The 20,829-nt window shown below is 41.2% G+C and overlaps 1 protein-coding gene across 1 annotated transcript; it reads right to left on the bottom strand.

Annotated features, from left to right (window-relative positions):
* Positions 1-134: 134 nt before the first annotated feature.
* On the bottom strand, positions 135-18,765 carry ikzf1 (IKAROS family zinc finger 1 (Ikaros); the record flags this gene model as incomplete). The annotated part of the gene is given in 9 exon segments (XM_084376598.1): positions 135-1,835; positions 2,373-2,507; positions 3,009-3,134; positions 4,947-5,114; positions 6,667-6,936; positions 13,827-13,940; positions 14,110-14,163; positions 18,484-18,712; positions 18,715-18,765. Coding segments are annotated over 9 exon segments (1,851 nt in total). The 3' UTR covers positions 135-1,131.
* Between the last annotated feature and the right edge of the window lie 2,064 nt (positions 18,766-20,829).

The following is a 20,829-nucleotide window of genomic DNA, read 5'->3' as shown; positions in this document are numbered from 1 at the left end:
CATCCACGTACCTAAAGGTCTGTCAGCAGTAAGCCTTTATTCATTACCAATTTCATCAATTCACTGTAAAATAAAACACGTCCCGACTCTTTGTGCATATATAAAATATCCTTTATTGATATTTTATGCAAGCATAAAGCTCCTTCAAACCTCAAATGTCTCATCTTTATTTTGAGAATGAAACAATTTATAGCCATCATCAGAAAGAAACATTAGGACAGGGTAACAAGTTCTTTTGATAAAACTAAAAATAACTTCCAGCAGCAGTCATGTTTTCACCTCAAAAAACATTTAGTACAATTGGACAGATGAAGCTTTTATTAACTACTCTACAGACAGATCGATCACCGTAATAAATACAAAAACAGACAGGCATGTAATTGTGATATAAATAATATGTAGGTCATTACAAATACGAGAACAGGTTGAAACTTTGGAAGGAAATGCAAGGTTATCTACAGTGATTGTGAAGTTTCTTCTGATTGTATTTATACCAACATTTAAATGGGGTTTTCCTGCACTGAAAACTGCAGTATGGAATCTTTTATTGACATCTCAGACACTTATGACAGATATTATTTGCGAATGTAAGGTTGGAAATCTTTTCTATTTTAAATCTAGAAAAAAGTCGCTGCCTGGTTTCCAAAAGAAAAGACACATTTATACATTTTATACATGAGGCAACTGTAAATACACGTTTTAAAAGGATGTGACAGAGTAACTTGCGTTGTCTTCACTGAATATTATTTTGTTTCTTCCACACAGACAGATGAACTACTTCCTTTTGAGCACGGCATGAAAATAAAAGCATTTTTTAATAGTTGTGTCCAGGGGCGTAGTATAATATTTGGGTAAGTATCCTCTATGGGCCCCTCCCCAAATCCACAGCTGGTCATTCTAGTATCTTTGTGAACTCTCCTCCTGTCCCCTTCTTCCCTCCAGTCCATCACCCCTGGTTGTGTCCAAAAAACATGCATACTTTGTATAAAAAAACACAACTTTCAGACATCAACAATGTATTTTACGTTTTGTATTTATATGCATTTATTTTAGGTGCATGTCAATGAGTGAGTGTGTAGCATGTTTTCCATATGTACACTTGTTTGTCTGTGTGAAATCGATCGGCGGGGCTCAGTAGCGATGCTCCCCTCGCGTTATGTGAGAGGAGAACTCGTATCGGTCTTGACTCCGGTGACCACAGAGGTTGCACTCGAAGGGGTCTCTGAAGCCATGGCAGCCCATGTGAATGGTGTACATGACGTGGTCCAGGAAGAGAACGCGGCAGTGTTCGCAACGGTACGCCCTCACCTGCTCCCCGTCTGCCGTCACCACCTTGAAGCCCTCGGAAGCCATCTCAATGCTGGCCCGGATGGCCTCGTACTGCCTCTGCTGCTCCTCCTTCACCAGAGGGAGCACGCCGTTCCTCACCCCAGAGGTGATGTGGTTGGTCAGGTAGATGAGGCCGGGGGCCGTCCCGCCTGGGCGATCCTCATTGTTGCTCTCGGTGTCTGTGGAGTCCTGGCCGCTGTGGCTGGGCGAGCCGTCCTTCTCACTGGAGGCAGACTTGGAGTTAGAGAGCAGCAGCAGGTTCTCAGCTGCGCTGTCTTTGGCTGACATGCCCGTCCCTGTGTGGCCGTCGGGCGCCGCCTTGTGGAGGGGGAACATGGAGCTGAGGCCCACATCGGAAGAGGAGGCCGGGGAGGTCTGGACCAGAGGCCGGAGCGACTCAGCCCCCAGGTAGCTGATGGCACTGTTGATGGCCTGGTCGATGACGTGGGGCTGAATCAGCTCACCTGCTCCTCCATCGTAGGAGAGGTCCGACAGACGTTTGTCACCTGAGAGGCCAGACAGAGACAGAAGAGCAATGTGAAAGTTATACTTAAGCTTTCACCTACATCCTGTGATTTTACCATCTTATCACTGAGCCTGCTCCTCTCTAGCTGAGTCTGAAAATGACTGACACGTTTTTTCTGGTCACCTGTTGGTATTTCTAGGCTGAGACTAGCATTTCCCTCAGCTCCTTAATATTTCTTTTTCACCTCTTTTGTTATGGAGATTTTAATCATCTTAATGTAAAATTAATACACAGGATTAAACACTCATTAAATATTAAATCATAGTCTTTTCTAGCAGCAATTAAACAATTTAAAGGCACATTTCCTGATCAGGCTGAACTGCAAAAATAGACTTTTGTCTTTTACACTGCATGTATTCTGCAGATCCAGGGTGGCAAAGAAAAATGCAAAACTAGCGAACACAAAACACACTGCAGCTTCACCTAGGTAGCTTTCATTGATGCAGCAGTTACACTTATTTATCATCCAAAGTAGCGACATTGTATTTACACAAAGGAAGCAGATTTCAGCCCTTACCAACAAACTTCTGTGGCATAGTGCTCTTACGTTTAGCTACATTATTAGCTAGTCTGTCTAGCACCAAGGCTCTGTCAGATCCCGTCTGGCTTAAGTCTTCCCTCTGCTCATTCTGGTTGCTTTCTTCCTTTATTACTGGAAAGCAAGACAGAAAAGTAGATTTCAGAGTCAAAGTAATTTGAGTTTGTCCTGTTAGCTTAAAGTGATGAACTGGCGCCTGATAACACATGACGGTATCTTTCTCACAGAGCACAGAGCGGACTATTCTGACACGTGTAAAGCACTTGGTCTGTAAATCTGTTCATGCTCACAGATGAGGTGTGGATGTGTTTCTCAAGAATTTTATAGTGTTTTCATTCAACCTGTGACCGTTGAGTATATGGACAAATACATAACTTGTTACTGACATGACTTAATTGACTTAATTAGCTCTGCAGTTATTTTGAAAAGCTAAAGAACTTCTGCATGAGCCTATATTTAAACAGAATTGGGAATAGTTTGACCCGTTGGAGCATTTACTAACAGCAAACATTGACAGGATGGTACACATGCATAGTGAGTCCTGCTCTCCCGGTAAAGTAGGTCATCAGATTTGGGTGAAAGGTACTGTAAGTGTGTGTCTCGTGAGGCACCAACCTGTGTAGATGCTGTTCTGCAGCCCCATGCACTGTAGGTAGTTGTGACATCGTTCCTTGTGCTCCTCGAGAGAGCTTCGCTGCTTGTAGCTCCTTCCACAGTAAGCACACTTGTGGGGTTTTCCGACTGCAGAAAAAATTATTTGTGTCAATTATTATGTCAGTGAACATTCGTCTGTGTGATGGCTGCTATCAAAGTGACGACCCACGGCATTAAATTAATATATTTGGGTTTGTCACACAATAATGATTAGTAGTTAATTTAATCTGTTGTGCTAGATGTCTGTTTGGAAGCGCTTTCCTGGAAAAACACAGGAAGAGATGGCTTCAACATATCCCTTTTTGAATGGAACAAAAACAAAGACAACCTGAACAGTATGAACAGTGGTGAGACAAAGAAAAAGGGAACCAGCTACAAACACTTAATCGACAGAAAACCCAAGAAAAAGGCCTGGCTGACCCGCCCACACTGTTTGATAAAAAGGTGATTTTTCCAGTGCAAAAACTTCTCATTATGGCATCGGCATGGCTGTACAGTAGCTACTACTGAGGTCACTGAGGTCATGTCTTCTGTATTTTGGGGGAATTTGGGAAACAACTTGGGGGAGTTTACATTTTTACAAAAAAAAAAACTTTGCATGGAGGGTTTTTCTAAGCTGATTCCTCAAAAAAAAAAAAAAAAAGGAATTGATGTTTTCCTCAACAGAGGGTTATTCCTGTCTTTGTAGTGAGGCAAAGAGCCACTGCAGGAGTTGTATGGGAAAATATGATGTGAAACAAAGTTGAATGATATGATTGCTCAGTGGGCTGACCCTTATTTTAATAAAATTCAACTTGGATTCTTTTTTTAAAAGGTGCTTCCCCAAATATTGTAAATTATTAATAAATATTGTTGGGTGGGGGGCGTGAACTTTATTCAGCTTCTGAAGGGGGCATCTCCAGGACAGTTAATTTTCCGAAATAAACAGTTGAATAAATAAAATGTTAAAAATACAAATAATGAATAAAATAATATGGGACCAACGGCCCTGTATTCCTCTTTGGTATAGACCAAAAACTCTAGAAAAAAGACCTCAACGAGCCACTTTGTTTTAGCGGGTGTCATTTTCATCATCACTATGCACATGAGCACCGTAGTTTATTTTTGGTGTAGTCACTTCCCGATTCCTGCTGCTGTAAATACTCAGTAGCAAGTGTTTCTTAATCCACAGCTGAAAGTAGTTCCCAACTCCAGTTTGAGTAATGTTTGATTTTTGGAGTTTTGGAAATTGCTCAGCCTTTTAAAAGAAAGGAAACTACATATTTGTGAGCTGTTTTTAAAGAAAGTCTTCAGCAGGAATGAATGGACTTGGAGCTCAGTCACAAGCAAAGTAGCGAAGTCGAAAAATGCCGAGTGTGAGACGAACTAACACACTGTTGATTTAAGCCTTTAAAGAATTATGTTAAATAATTCCAGTCTGATCCTTAAAGCACAGGCTACCCTAGATTGTAAGCTTTTTGATGCAACCTTTGCTTTTTCAATTCATTCACTTTCATGCCAATACACATCAACTTATGGAGACGTTCAAAGCATTTCAGATGGATAACCCATCACAGAGATCATAATGCTCACTTTTATTTTTGTCATTTATTTTTGTTAGTCAAGGCAGCTGGAAGTGCAAATTGTTTTAAGTTGAAATTGGTGTGCAAAAAAATGTAGCAGGTTATCGTTCTGTTAAACTATTTAGAGCAGGCTTTGTAAGTGTACTATTGACACCCGAAATTTTCATTAACACATACTTCTGCAAAGCATTTGCAAAAAAAAAAGTGACACCACATCTACACCCTGTCAACTTCCCCTTATAGAGCACTGAATGCATATGCACTGCAGAGCGTGTCATGCCTTTTGTAAAGGCTTCCACCCAGCAGTTTTCTGTGTGGGTGAGCTTCCCATACTCACCCGAGTGGGTGCGTAAATGGCCGGTGAGGGCGTCCCTCCTGCGACAGGCGTAGCTGCACAGGTGACACTTGAAGGGTTTCTCCCCTGAATGGAGCTTGATGTGACGCAGTAGGTTGCCCTTCTGGGTGAACGAGGCACCGCACTGGCTGCACTGGAACGGACGCTCTCCTGCGGACAAGAAGACAACAGATGCACATTACTGCAGAGAGATGCAGAAGAAATACACAGGAAAAAGAATAACTGGCACACAATTTCATATGTTTCTTATGTACCCTACCAGGCAGTCCATGATTTTTAATATTTTTCTTGATTGCACCACTCTCCCTAATCTCACTATGTTTGATCCCTCCACTGACAACGATAAAGGCAAAGTCTTTGTCTTCTCTACGTGGATGAAAAAGCGTATTGCTGCTGTGGGAACGCGGGGTCACTGCACTACAAGCATCCCGAGTGCCAGAACAAGCCGGATGATGGAGCGCCTCCGGGGCAGAGAGCGATCCAGCAGCCTGCGGGAGGGTTTCACAGCAGAGTGACACTCCATCTCTCCATGCTCCCCCTGCCCCACCGACTTCTGGCGCTCTGATCGAACAAGAGCCTTTCAGACTCAGCCTGCCAGTTCCGTAATGCACCATTGCCTAGGTCAATTTGATCTGAAAATCTCATTTTTTCCTCTTCTTCGTCTCTAAAATAAGAGCGGCACATCACAATGCAAATTCAGCCTCATTTGAATAAAGCGAAGGAAACACTTTGTGTTGAGAGCCAGTCTTCCTGATCAGCGCTTCTGGAATAAACCAATATCCAGCCTCTCCGAGTGTTGTGGCATTCTGTGAGAACGTTTTAATATGGCTTTTTTTTCAAAGGCCCCCCATAAAATAAGAGTCACCAGTGAAGCAGCAAAAATATATAAAAAAAGAAATTCATTAAAAATGCATTTCAGGAGCAAAGACTCGCCACAGAATATTTTCTATTTAAATAGGAGGCACTTCATTATATCTTTTATTGTACTTTCTTTTGCATTTACATTAGTCTAGTGTTCCTTTCTTCCATTTTGAGTTTCATTAGTTTCTAAAGCTTGACAGTTAAGTGCCTTTTTCAAAAATGTTCCCCACCACTGGTTTGGCTTCATTACAATAGAATATCAATTTTGAAATTTGAAAAACTTTTAATAGCCAGATAATTGTCAGTTCATAGAGATTCCATTTAATTGAAGCAGATATCCTGTTTCTCGACTGAGGGCATGTTTTTTCGGACCAAGTTCGTCTCTCTCGCACAATAATTTGATCAGTTACTGTTGCTTGTCATGTGGTAATTCAGAGTCATTTAGATGAACAATAATGAATGCTAATGGCATGCTCAAAGTCTATTTCACGCACGATAGGAAGGATCTACATGCATACAGCCAAACGCAAGGATGCCATTGAAACTACTACTGAGGATAAGGGTGACTGCAAACATAAGAACAGTTTATTTCTATGACTATATCGCTAATGTTTGTGTGTAGGCAAAGAAGACACAAAGCTAAAGTATATACTGCGTGTGTTAATGCCAAACAATAGCAGGAGTCAACCACTCACTTTATTTCTGCCATTTAAAGCCTAAAGAAGAGCTCTAAACATGAGGGGGAGCCACAGCAGACATCTTTCTACCCCTGATCCATCCTCTCACACTAACAGTGAACATGGGTGCAAAGGAAGGGCAAGAAGTATTGCAGATGGCTTACCAGTGTGGCTTCGCTTGTGCACCATCAACACATTGGGGCCAATGCAAACTATCCCACAGATATCGCACTTGAGCTTCCCGTTGGGCAGCCGGATACCGCCGGCCGAGGAGAAGGCCTTTGCTTCGGGGCTCGGCTGTGAGCCGTTCACCTTGGCCCCAGAGGCATCGATCACGCGCAAGTCTTCCGCGCACTCCTCCTCCTCCACGCCATTCATGTCACAGGCCAGCCCATTCTCCTCATCACTGCGAGCCTCAACTTTAATGTTACAGGCTGGAAAAGAGGGCAAGGGGGGGCCACGGTTTAGAATACGAGCATGGTTCTTTCATGATGTTATACACTAAAGATGGGCAATTTATCAGTGTGATATTGATGCTGTGACAGGAGAACAGATAGAGCTGCTTATTGAAACACTGTCATGTAGCCTTAAAGTTGTCCTTTGTTCTGGTCTGAAAGGCTTCAGAATAGAAGAGTCAAACGATTTTGTGAACCTTTCTGTCTGTCCTCACTGAATGAATGAATGTTCCTTATAGATGTTGGGTCATGAAATCCACTTTGCCGAACTGAACTTCTAAACATGTAAAAGATTTTTTGAGATTAGTCTCTTATTTTGTTGGTAGGACTGAACATTCAGTCATTTATTTAGATTTATTTAGTATCTAGTTATTTAGATTTATTCTTAAACACTGTTTTTTTTATTTGATATTTTCTCATGTGCCTGACCAGTTGTGACTGTTAAATTGGTCTTTGTCTTATTGTTTGCCCTTTTGTATTTGTGGGATGGTTTCATGAACTTTTTTTAATTTTACTCACGCGTTTCCTTTTCCTCTTTTCTCCGAATGAGACATGACATTTAACACATAAAATGCCATGTCATTCTTTTCGTTTCTTGCTCTAATAAAACACCCAATTACTCATTTTACAAAGACTTAGATGTTTTGAGCAATTTAAAGGGGCACTACGTAGTTTTGGAGAAGAAAGTTAAACTCATACTTTTAATATTAATGAGGTAATAATTAAATCTCAGAAATATTTATTGTTTCCATAACTGAGTAAACAAGCTTTTCTCAGAGGAAAATAAGTCCCCCAGAACACTGTTTGAAGCTGGAAAGGTGGCAGGGTCCGCCACATATAAACAAAGTAAAACAGTATGAAACTGTGTTTGTCCTTTAAGGTCAGTTTGTTTATTCAGTCATGAAAATGAAGAAAGTTTGTTCATTTAGTTTGTTTAGGCATAAAACTGATCTTTCGTATTATTCTTTGGATTCAGTCAGTATGGTATTGTTGTAAATATGGTTTTGTTCATTCCCTATTTCTCTTCGGGAAACACTGTAATAGCATTGCAACTATACTAAAAATGTAACTGCAGCAACGACAGCTTTGTAATACCAAACTTCCTTCAGAGCACAATACGACATGTCCCTTGTTAACCGGGATGCTGCATCAAAACTTCAAAACTTCCCCTTATTTTAGGCCTTTTTGCGAAATAACCTGAGGAAAGTCAACAAACATCAGATAAGATCAACCCACGGCAACTGTTTATTCTCTTTAAAGTAGCATATAGTTCATAAAGATACACAGGTGGATAGCATGTAATGTGTGAGGATGTCAGCAAAGAGATGAAGAAACGCACAGATCATCTCACACCATCACACTTTGGTGAAAAAATGACAGCAAGATAAACAGGAAACAGAGACACAGGAAGCTGTGTGAAACTAGGGACGACAGCGGTGTCTATCAGAACAACAGAGGACGATGAACACACACAGGCGCACGCAAGACACACTCACATGAGCTTTTCACCATTTAGAGGGGTCTTAATCAGTCTGATTTCAAGCTTTTCAGAGTGCAGAGAGTAAATGCTGCATGACGGGTTAATGTAACTGTTATTCGTGGAACAATGACAAAGTCTCTGTTTGAGGTCTGGTGTTCCCAAAATGATCAAAAAAAGAGAAGTGTCCTCTGTGTTGAACTACCAGCTCCTTATTTTCCCACCAGTGAGCTTTAGAAACAACTGACAGATCATGCAAGTCCCACAGCTACCAGCCTGTGGTTTGCATGTCACGGTGACAGCCTGATTTCCCCATGCCGCTACCTCTTGTTTGTACAACTGAAGAGGAAGAAGTGGAAATCATGAAATATAGGAATCTATGGAAAAGGGGAAGCTTCAGAAAGAGGGCCTGTCTAACTGAAATACCAAGAATTATGGAGAAGTGACAGAAAGGGAAGCACGGGAAAGGAATTGTAAAACAGCCTGTAACTGAAACATGTTTTACTTTATTTTTTTTTAGTTAGGAGTCTTGGTTTCACCGAGAGCCACCACAGGAACATAAATCCCCAAATGCACAGTGACCTATAGAGAACACGGGGTGGAGAGACATTTACAGAGGATCGTGAGATGTTTGTGATCGCTTTTCCGATCCAAGTCACATAATCCGATAGTCCATCTCCACGCATTTTTTTTTTTTATTCGCTGTTGCATGACCAACAATCTGCTCATCTGTTAAACTGTTAAAAATTAATGGACAAACCTCTGTCTTTTGCTGAGCAGAAGAGATAAGGGAGACACCAGCCATGCACGCAAAGGGAAGGAAAGTCTTCACAGTTACAACACAGACCTGTGAGTGAATAGTTACCAAATATACTACACAACCAAAAGACAGGCCTAATTACAATGCACAAAGGCAAATGATGCATTTAGGTGGGGATCTACTATATTTCAGCACAAAACTATTATCACTGCATTATGCTGTTCATTTCATTTAGGAGTTTAGCTTAAGCTTTATAGTCATATAACCTGTCAGATGAAGTGAAAGTACCTCCTCACCTACACTACCATTTATTGAACCATTCCTACATTACTCTTATCAAACTGTTCTTTGTTTTTCCTTAAATTTGACCAATTTTAAGTCCCCATTTATCCATCACTTTTAGATTTTTCACTATTCATCTAATCCCTCTTAACTACTTCACTTTTTATTTATTAAATTAAGCTAACTAGCTATTTTAGCTATGTGTCCATTTCTTTAAGCTATTTTACTATTTATCCATCACTGTGAACTACCTGTATTTCACTTGTAATCCATTTAACCATGTCTCTGTAAGTATTTGTTAATTTTAGCTAAGGTTACCTTATTTAACCATTTATCCAGTAGCCTACTTAAAGCTAACTTCAACTATTTATCTGTTACTTTAAGTTAATTTTATTCTCACTATGTTACTTCAGCTAATGTCATCTATTTTACCTACTTATCCATCACTTTTGCTAACATTACCTGTTCTTTTAAAGTTAACTGCTCACTCAGTAACACACACTCTCAACATGTGGTGTTCAGGTTTTTTTTTTTAACCTTTAAATTACTTTAGCTGCCTCACAACCTTACCACATTTTCCAAGCAACGGCATAGGTACGCCCCAGGGGTTGGGAATCACAGACTTAACACGTTTATACCTTACGTGACATTTTATGAAATGTGCACGTGTCTTACTCACTACGTTTGCGGAAGTGAAAAGAGAAATACCACCTGCACGAAGCAGCCGGAGTCATCTTTTTGGAGATTTTTGTAAACTTTGCAAACGTGTGTGTGAATTTCTCACCTGAACCACCAAGGTTCTTTCAGTCAGGCAAATGCACTTTAATGATTATGTAAGTGGAAAGAAATTAAACTAGAGGGGGTTTTTTTTAATGGCAAGTGATCAAGTTTGTGCAATTTGCATATCACAGGGCTCGAAAGCAAAACTCTCAACCCTCCTAAATCATTTATGGTTGTAGCCACAAAACCTCTGAATGACAGAATATTCTGAGTAAGTGAGGTACTTTTCTACTGTCAACAGGGAGTTGTGAAATTTTGTACCAATCAAAAGGCTTCATTAGACTATTGTCACCCAGTAATGGCAAAAGAGGCATTTATCTGGACATGGGAATGTAGTCAGTGATCCAGGAATGACTCCTCAATTTGAACCCAAAAGCAGGTGTATGTTGGCATTTTGCATATGTCGTTTATTTCTGGAACAATGCACTAAAAAACCTTTATGTTTATCTTGGTTGTCAGTTCCTAAAACACTGAATACACCAGCGAGGTTATCAGCCGGCTAAAGCAGACAGAAGGGAACCATGAACGCCGGGCTGCCACCCACTTCTCATGGATATGGGGAAGTTGTGACTGAATTGGGAGAAGGAAGAAGGCTTTTTACTTTACATGATGTTTGTCACTGTCACACATCCTGATTTGCTCGTTTTGGGAAGCAAGTGTCAGATCACAACGTAGACAAACAAAAAAGGGTGCAATAAAACAGTTATAATGTTGATCTAATGCCCAGATTGGAGTAACTCATTCTGTAGCTGAGAAGGAGACAATGACAAATACTGAAAGACGTGATTAACTTAAAAAATCTGTAGCATTAGTGTTAAAGAAGCATTTTTGTATAAAAAGAAATAATCAAGCAATACTGATGGACGTCGATGGCAGATTGGAGACGACTTAGCAAGCGTGTTGTAGTTCTGCAGTGTGGAAACACAGGGAGCCTGCTGGAGGTTCCTGTTACTGACTAGTGCTGCTCTCACTGCCTGAAAATAACCCTGTGTGCAAGATAGTGGAACCACATGTGTTAAACCACGCTAGCAACACACTCAACACGACTTGCAGGAACACCAAAAACAGCCTGCTTTTCCCCTCACACTTGAAAAAAAAAAACTCGCCTCCATGTTTTCGGGAACTAGACTCAGCTCAGTCTCCCCCTTTGTCTCAGGTTTCTGAAATAGCAAAAGCTCCGTCTGAATCACTGAAAGTGAAAGAGAAATCGTTTCACTGGGATGTTGAGAAGGTCATCTTACGGCCTTGTGACTTAAACCAAATATGTCTCTGTGCTTATTTCCACTTTAAGACACTCAAAACAAACCCATTAATTTAGCTCACATTTTGGTGGCAATTTACTGAACATACTGAGCCAGAATAGGCTTCACTTAGCGTTAAAAACCTCGGACATGCTCTGAGTCATTTGTGTGTGGATTGTAGCGTGGTAAATGTGCAGCAACAATGCTGATCCCAGGCTGTGAAGACTTATTTGTAACAGGAAACAACCTAGGTTTTGAGGTTTTTAGCTTTCGATACTTCGAGGTCCCGTGTCCCACATATAGTCCCCCTGCTTCTTGCCTTTTTTTCACGACAGAGAACTGAGCAGCACATGATCCTGGGTGATAATTATAACTCACTCTGGCTTTTATCACAGAAGCAGCGATGCATAGATGTACCAGATACTTGCACTTCCCTTCTTTCGCACTTTGGGCTCTTTTTCTCTGTCCCTATATAGGCACATGTGAAGTGATCCTACCGTTCAGGGAATGAACAGAAACTCAAGCTCATACATCCACAACGTCAACTGTGGCCTCTTTAGTTTCTTTATCACCACTGATGTAAGTCAAACATTTAAATCATCTGCTTTCTGACTATTACCTTTTTTTTTTTTTTAATTGTACTAAACATCCATCAGATGACTGAGATGAGATGTACACAGTCAAATAAAACATGGCTCTACAGACGCTCCCTAACTCGATTTACCATGTTTTAATTGTTCTGATGACATCGCAGCTCAACACTTCCCTGCCTGTGCTGAGCTCGGCGCCACACAGCTCAAACAGAGATCCTTTGTGAGTAAGCATGTGTCTGTGTGTGTATGTATGTATGTGTGTGTGTGTGTGTGTGTGTGTGTGTGTGTGTGTGTGTGTGTGTGTGTGTGTGTGTGTGCAGGTGCGTGACCTATGTGGTGTAGTGATGCGCTGATCTCTCTCTGAGCTTGGCCCTGTTCCTGAAGTCTTTATCTCCTGGAGTGTTGAAACTGCCTGATGGCAAGTTCTTCTTAGGAAACTCTTACACATCCTATTTCAGTTTCCTCTGACATTTTATTTTTGACTGTGTGCTGCTAATCTTTGCCGTTATCTGGATGAGTGGAAAAACACCGGTAGGATGGTCAGCTGTCATTCTTGTCGGGTTTTTTTTGCGATGAAGTAAATTTTTTTGTCCTGATATTATGAAATAATCCACATTTTCATGATCCTGAGTAGCACATTTTACATCTTTAATCTTTAACATTTTCTCAAACCCTTTTATTCTTTATGCATTTATTTCCTCTTGCTACTGTTGTGATTGGTTAAGATCTAATTAAATTAATAAAATAAATAATTAAATGGGTTCACCTGATCTGAATGCATCCTCAAAGCTAAGATGCTCCCTAACATTTTGGAGTGGGCATATTAAAGTGTTAACAAGCTGTGAATTTCATGAATAATCAGTGATAATAAGCTAAATAATATATTTTATTATATATATTATTAACCTATATTATTTATCCTATGAAAACTGTGTTTTACATGTCTCATCTTGCTGTCTTGTAAAACCAGTTAGCTTTCAAAGACCAGTAATGACACCTTGAACGTTTCCTGTTTCTTCACCAGCCACCCACGTTAGGAGACTTGAGATAAATATACGCCGCCGATGTGAATCCCCCTAGCATGCTTCATCCTTATTTTCACCATGATATTCCCTGGCTTGATGTTCACAAACTCAAATCAAGGCCACATTAGCTATTCCTTAAGATTCGGCTTATTAATGACATGCCATGGATCAAAGGGATTTTTTTTTTCTTACCTAATTTGCCAATGACCTAAATGTGTCTCTTTGCAGCTTTAAATTAATTTTTCCAAGGGATTTGGAACGGCAAATATCTCCCACTGGATGTGTATGGGATTTAGTTATGAAAACATTTTTTATGCCTTTTTTAATATATATGTTTTGCTTTTGATACTGACATTACTTTCATTTAGCCGTTTTACTGAATTGGATGCTTTGGGAATGAATACATTAGTGTTGGGAAAGGCACTACAGTGGTTCTGACTCATTCTGGTTGCTGCTTCATGGGATACACTCAACCCTAATGTAGCAATCACACACTTAAGACTTGTTTATTCTTAAAGGAGCACTATGTAGTTTTGGGAAAGAAATTTTAATCAAAAGAAAACTTGTTACTTTGTTTATATTTGGCGGATTTTGTATCATTACCTCATTGATATTGTAAAAATTCTTCTCTAAAACTACATAGTGCCCCTTTAACTTACACAAGCATCAGTGATGTTCTGTGGGTGCGTTTGTTGAGATGCTGCCTCGTACCTTTGTCCCCTCTGTTGTTCTGCTGGTGGGTGGAGCTGGCTGACAGGTCCTCAGGGACGGCCATGGGCTCCTCCGCCTCCTCGGACGCTTCGTTGGCAGGGGGGCTGTCCCTGCCTGGGGAGACACACACCAGCAAACACCCATCACTCACCACGCAACCCCTCGACGTGTCTCATTCGGGGGCAGCAAAATTACCTCCGGCTGATGTAAGAGCCTGTTTGCGGGCCTATTGTATCTACCTTTCGCACTCTACGGCTCAATCATGCAGTAGGTAGTCTTTTACCTGGCATCTGGGCCATTTCCTGGGCCTCCTCTGTCTCCATGCGGTGCAAGTACTCTAATGGGAGAGAGAAAGAGATGTAGATGTGTGTAAGTTTAATCAAGTGCAGGCTGAAGAAACAACATTATAAAAAGCTAGAGTGGAGTAAAGAGTGTACTTCTCGGCGTGACTTTGTCACCTCAGTGAGATCACTCTTGTCACAGCAGCGGACGCACCACTGTCCCCCACATTACATTACAAAGAATTACAGACATTTTCATTACAAGTCTGACAGAGAGACTGAGCTTGGAGAGCGGCTTGGCTCCGGCTGATGGGGGCCCGCTGGTAGCGCGGGGGTTGCTGGGAATGGGCTTTCAGACCACATTTGTTATTTATTGTTAATTTCCTGCCACGTAATCATCCAAAAATGCAAACTGACTGCCGCAAAATTAAGCAGAAAATTAACTGGCCCCGGGTCACGAAGATGCGGGTGTTTGCCGTGCCCAGCTGATCGGCGCTCATGTTCTCTCTAATTTACTGAGCATGCATCGCTGAGCCCGTGGCCTGAGCACAGACGCATGGAAGCCACAATGAGAAACAAAGAGAGAGAGAAGAAGACAGAAGAGCAGCGAGATAGATAGAGGCAGAGATGAAGATAGCAAAGGGAGGGCAAGAGTCAGAGAAGCAAACGCAACAGGAAGGTGCACAGAAAAGAGGAGAGGCAGAAAAGCAGGCCGAAGGACAGAGAAGTTCTCTTTATTTATTTTTTTGAAGCAATCCTTTGGCCAGGGCTGAATATCTGAGGAGTCACCAGTGCTCGTGGCCCCATTAATAATGGATGGCCCTCAAGCCTGCAGCAGATGGGCCCGACAGCCTCAGCCCCAGCTCCGCCACTTCAAGAAGCCCTTGGTGGGGCCGCTGCCCAGTCCAAGCAGCCACTCAGGGAGAAGTGAAGCTCCCGAAAATAGAGAAACAAGCCCAAGGGAGAAGGGGAACCTAGGCCTTCCTGTTTTACTGACAGATGGCTCCACACATTTGGAACAAATAGTGGGAAGCGACGGGGCCGCTCTGTCGCAACGCACAGTATTCTGCGGAGTCAAGTCAGGAGCTCGAAGACGCCCAGGATGCAAGTGTGAGCGGAGGAGGAGGAGGGGGGCAAAGGTCACTGGTGCAGATGATTTGTTCAGCACAACACAGGGGTGTTGCGTGTTATTCTGCTGAACTACGACTCTGCAGCGGCGTTCTTCAGCATCTGGAGTTTGCAGGTTGGGGGCAGAGGGGGGTATATTCTCATGTGCCCTTTTTTCTGGGCAGATGGTGCGAGGGGAAACACGGATGCGTTGGTGTGGGGGCTTCGACAGAAATAAAAAACGAGAGTTCCTACATTCAGTCACAACCCACTTGCGTAGGCATGTGGAAAGTAAGGTGCATGAAGAATAACCAGGAAGTAGCATCTTAGCTTCAACCCAAAGTGATACCGTTATCATGCTGTCTTCAATTTCTGCATGTTACAGATATTTTTGTTACTTTTTAAAAAACTTTTCCCATATTGTTTTTAGTTGTACCTCCATCTTCAGACAATGTGCCTTATTTTTTTAATTTAATCAAATCAAACAGAAATGATAAAAATAGCAGGATTTTTTTGTACCCCCGTTGGTGGGTGTGCGTGTGTATGTGTGTGTGTGTGTGTGTGTGTGTGTGTGTGTGTGTGTATGAACTGGGGGCAGGTGGAATCTTTCAGCCAGTGAAATGGAAGTCACAGAAAAGACTTCTAACATACAGCGCAGGGGTACTGGAAAAGTTTTGGTCTGAGTACGTCAAGTGAGGAGAGGCAGGAAGAGGCTTGTGGGTTGACAGAATTCTCGGTCCCCCTCCTGTGTGTGTGTTTGGTGGTGGTGTGTTTAAGGGGGGGAAGGTTAGAGGCGTCTTCTCATAGTGAGATGTAAAAGCTACACCAGGGAGCAGGGTGGAGATGAGAAACAACGAAACCGTTAACAGATACTGAGGGACCACACCAGCAAAGTTTGGATACCCAGAAGGAAGCTTAAACACTGGCGTGTGTGTGTGTGTATGAATAAGATACATAACACACAATTAAAATTAATAAAAACTGGAATATACAGGAAGAAACAAATGTCCCAAGAAAATGTCCCAAAAAGACATTTCTCAAGTGTTTGAAATGAGTTTTGTGTCATTAAAATTCATTTTATTTACATTTTTTTTTAGTAATAATTCAACATTATGGTGTAAGTCTATAAAATCTGTAACCTTTAATGAAATGATGAAACCCTATTAAGAAAAAATTAGAAAGTGGCCAAGGAAGCTCATATCAAATATCTGCACGTTTCTGCTTATGCCAATTAGACTTTTGGCTGCAATAAAACATGTTACAGCATTTTAATACATCAATAAGCGTGCTTTATCATCACTCTATGACTCCAGTTTCGTGGCACATTATCGCTGACCTCACTCTGATTTCACACACAAACAATATGATTCATAATTCAAATAATTCATACTCACACTCACACTAAAAGTTTCCACTTTAGACAGCTACGATCAGTCTTTCTGATGATTAATGAAAATATCTGAATTAATGTTTTTCACTCTTGTGGGTTTCATGAGGAGTAATGAAGCTGTGGGCGCTTTCTTATCAACCATTAGGAGAGGAGATTATCCTACACTGGCAAGCAATGTGGTGCATGGTCACCTTTGTTCATATGCACACATGGAGATTCTCATCAGTAATTCATGAAATGTATGGGTGTAAGTGGGTAGATAGTGTTAGCGGATGTGTTCGGGGAGCCTATCGAGGGGGTGAGGGGAGAGTAAAGGTGCACCGAAGAGAAGTTTCCTTCATTTGCATCTGACACACTTCACTACTCTGCTATTCAGACAGTACAATCATTTTAATAACTGTCTGCCTTCCTCTGCCCCCCTCCTCCTCCTCCTCCTCACCCCTTCCTACTTCTGTTTCTACTGACAAGAAAGATGATGTATCTACAGACAGATTTGCAGCAGTTTCAGCACTTCTCTTTCCAAGCGAGCTATGAAAAAGTCCTATTTGTGCAGGTACCGGGGTTCCTTTCCGAGTTTTAAGTCGATCTAACATCTGAAATCAAACGTGTTTTTGTTAGTTTGTGTTTAATATTTGCATGTCAGTTGGATTTTGAGTGAATTTACAGAATATTTAACTTCCCTGAAATGTTTCACACTCAGAGAAAAATAAGTAAACTTCAGCTGCGTTCATGCTTACTAAAGCAGATGACATAAAATGAAGATGGTTGCTCACAGTTTTAGACTCATTGACTTCATCACACAAACGCCACTTTTAAAGCTAAAATTATGACGTTTTAGCTGAATTTTATTTTAATTGGATCAAAAGCCAATGTGGCCTAAAAACATTTTTTTTTTTTTCAGGTTTTGCGACAAACACTTTTATTTCCTCCACAAGTGTGACAGTGAATCTTTCTGTTTCTTTCGTTAGGGCGTTGATGAACAACTTTCCAGCTCAGTGTCAGCAGTGTAAAAAGTTTTAGAAGTCCTGCCTACATTAGGTATGTGCCTTTTTTTTCCCCTTCTCTTCACACAGACGTTTAACAACCGAGACTGTGGCTCCAACAGGTGAAAACAAAGATTAACGGTACGAGACATTATCAGATTTATCGATTATTAACTGAAATGAGACACGAGAGACAGCGTTGGTGTGTGCGTAATGATTTCCTGTTCAAGCAGCGCTACACATTTCTTCACACACGGTTTGTTTGGTCCCGAAAAATATACATCTTCACGACAAGCTTTATTTTTTTTTTTGTAAATTCGTCTTTTAATATTTCAGGATTCAGGCTCAAACTGAGAGAGAGGGACTATCTGAAGTTTACTGAGTGCGCACATCTGTTGCAACAGGTGCTATAACAGGAATGTAAAAACGCGTTAAACATCTAAAAATTATAAAGAAATCCGTGGATAATTAGCAGGAAATCTTATAAATCAGGTTAATATTTTTACAGAAATTTAAGAGATTAGGAAATAATTTATCCATATGTTCCCAAAAGAAAAAGACGCATGGAAAATGGGGAACATTCCCCTATTTCTGTTAAATTTCTGGCTATTTAGAAACAAAATAAAGTGTGAAAATGAACTTATTTTCCTCTATTTAATTCTAAAAGGTAGTCTGGATTGTTAATCCGTTACATGTCCTGTACCAGCAGAGAATAACGCGCACTAAACGGGATGTGATGCTGCGGCGCACCTGCACCGAAACTATAAGGAAAGTCTTTTCCAGTCAGGTGCAAACGTCTCCTAAAAACCCTGAGAAGACACGAGCTCATTTTAGAGGTCTTGATTTAGCCTTTAAGATAAGAGTGGAGCTGAAAAGCGCGGTGGAAGTCACTTTACCTGCTATTCCTTGAGTTTGCAGTATGAAGTTCTTCCAACTCTCCCCGGCTCCATGTGCAGAAGGTCGCAGCGCCGCGGCGGCCCCATGGAGCTGCGCCCTGAGTCCCTCCCCTCTCCACTGCACTTCCTCGTTCCAGCCCAACATGACTATGTCTCTGAGCTCGACTGGGGCATTTTGCTTGCTTTTATCCACAGGCCGAGTCTGCGGCGGGGAGTCGAGCCGCCGAGCCCTTGGCACTTGCTTTGTGCCGTGCCAATAAAAGCTGACACCCAGTAGACCATTACTGGCAGCCATGCATGAGATGGGATGAGGCGCGCGAGGAGAGTGGACCATTCATTGTTTATTTATTTCATTCTCACCGACGAAGCTGACGGGGGGGGGGGACTCCTTACTTGCATATTGGACAGCTCCCCTTCTGTCACCTGTTCTGGCACGCTGAAGCAGTCCATGAAATTAACACACAACTGTTTTCTTTCCCACATAATGAGTTTTTTTCCCTCTTCCATTTGACTTTGTTCTTTCTCTCCAGTGATTATCCCCTTACTGTCACAGCCTCCTGTCCCACCTCATCACATCAGCAAAGTGTCCAGATTATGTCTCAACCTGAGCAAATAGTTGTCTTTTCCCCCTTTTTTAAAAACATTTGACTCCATGTTAGTTTCTGTTTTAACATGCACGAGCACTGAGTTACCGCTCACTCCTGCAGGCATGCATTAGTGTATTCTCTGATATGTGGTTTTCCCTCTGGTTTTGTGCACAAACCAACGCTTGCTCTGTGAGTCCAAACCCATCAGAGATCTTTTAGTTTCAGATGCTTCCATCGATATGAGCTCTGCCAGACTCTCTCTGACTGGAACATTAGAGTTTTTGCCTGCTGCAGAGTCTCATCATCTAAATTCAAAACTGCTTGGAAGTGACTTGAAACTGAGCACACAGCATTGAATGTAAATCAGTAAACTGTCACCACAAGCCTGCTGTTTACAGCTCATATAACTGGATCAGGTGCAGTTCTTCATCCCCTTCCTCCTGTTATCATCCATGCCTGACTATGTAAACGTAACGTATAAGAACAGTGTGCTCGACTACAGCACAGCAGCGGCCGTGCATCACTATTTAGATGTTTCAGATGTTGAATAATTACCTTCCTATTTTCTTAGCATGCCAATCTAAGTGTCAATCCCACAGTGATGGAATGTAACTAGGTACGCACATTAGGGCTGCGCGATATGGAAAGAAAGTCACACTGCAATTATTTTGACAGATATTACAACTGCGCTATGAGTCACAATAGGTAGGAATGATAACTTTTGGATCATAATTTTCATTTTCACTGACAAACTCTTATTGATTATAATGATGTGACATTTCTTGGGGTCTGTACCAAACAAACATCTGTAGAACAGGATTTGTAGACCAGGACGTCTCTGCAGCACCACAGTGCTTCATTATAATGTTTATCACACATTTTTACCTTTATCAAGTAATAATAACTGCAATTTAGCTTATATTGCATGAATTGTGCAGCACTTGAGTACATTTACACGAGTACTATACTTAAAGGCTAACGCCACCAATTTGACACATTAAAGTGTGTTTACAGGTCTTACAGGAGGACGACTGCAAATGTAAAAAAAAACCAAAAAAGCACTTTAAAGTCTTTTGTAGCTCCAGAGGAAAACTGCAAATAATCGGATACATTGCCCCCAGTGATGTAACTCAGCTGTATTGTGGGTAATGTGAGCCAGGTATTGAAAGGGAAGAAGATTGTTGGGGGTTCTGCTGTATCAATTTTGTTAATTTGTTTATAAACTGTGCATAACGAGTCCAACAGCGTTATAGGAGTAGTATAGACCAGCAGACTGCTTTACCTAGTGATATTACCCACATTGCAACTGAGTGACATCACTGGAGGCAGTTTATAAGATTATATGCAGCTTCCTCTGGCTTTTTATTAATTGGTGGAGTTATCCAGTCGGAAGTTAAGTATTTCCATTTTAATGTAACTCAAATACATCTCAGGGGCTATTACTGTACTTCTACTCCACTACATTTGTCTGACAGCTTTAGTTACAGTGAAAACCTTGTTTCTCCAAAATTGATGATTTTGAATTTTACTGTAAACTGAAAAATTAAACGTTCATGGGTCGAGAACAATCTCCGACATCTTAAGCTAATTCAGGTAAATAAAGAAAAATTTGAATAAGCCAGAAGATGCGTCGTCACAAAGCTGACTTCTCTCACAGCTACAAACATATGACGATCTAATTAAATACGATGCATTTCTGTAGATTAAGTAGTTAAAATTAGCTCAACCTTAAACAGCTACAGAACTAAAATGCAACATA

This window comes from Pagrus pagrus (genome assembly GCF_965226575.1).
Source record: "Pagrus pagrus genome assembly, chromosome: 15".
NCBI lineage: Eukaryota > Metazoa > Chordata > Actinopteri > Spariformes > Sparidae > Pagrus > Pagrus pagrus.
This window is presented reverse-complemented; position numbering and strand designations above follow the sequence as displayed.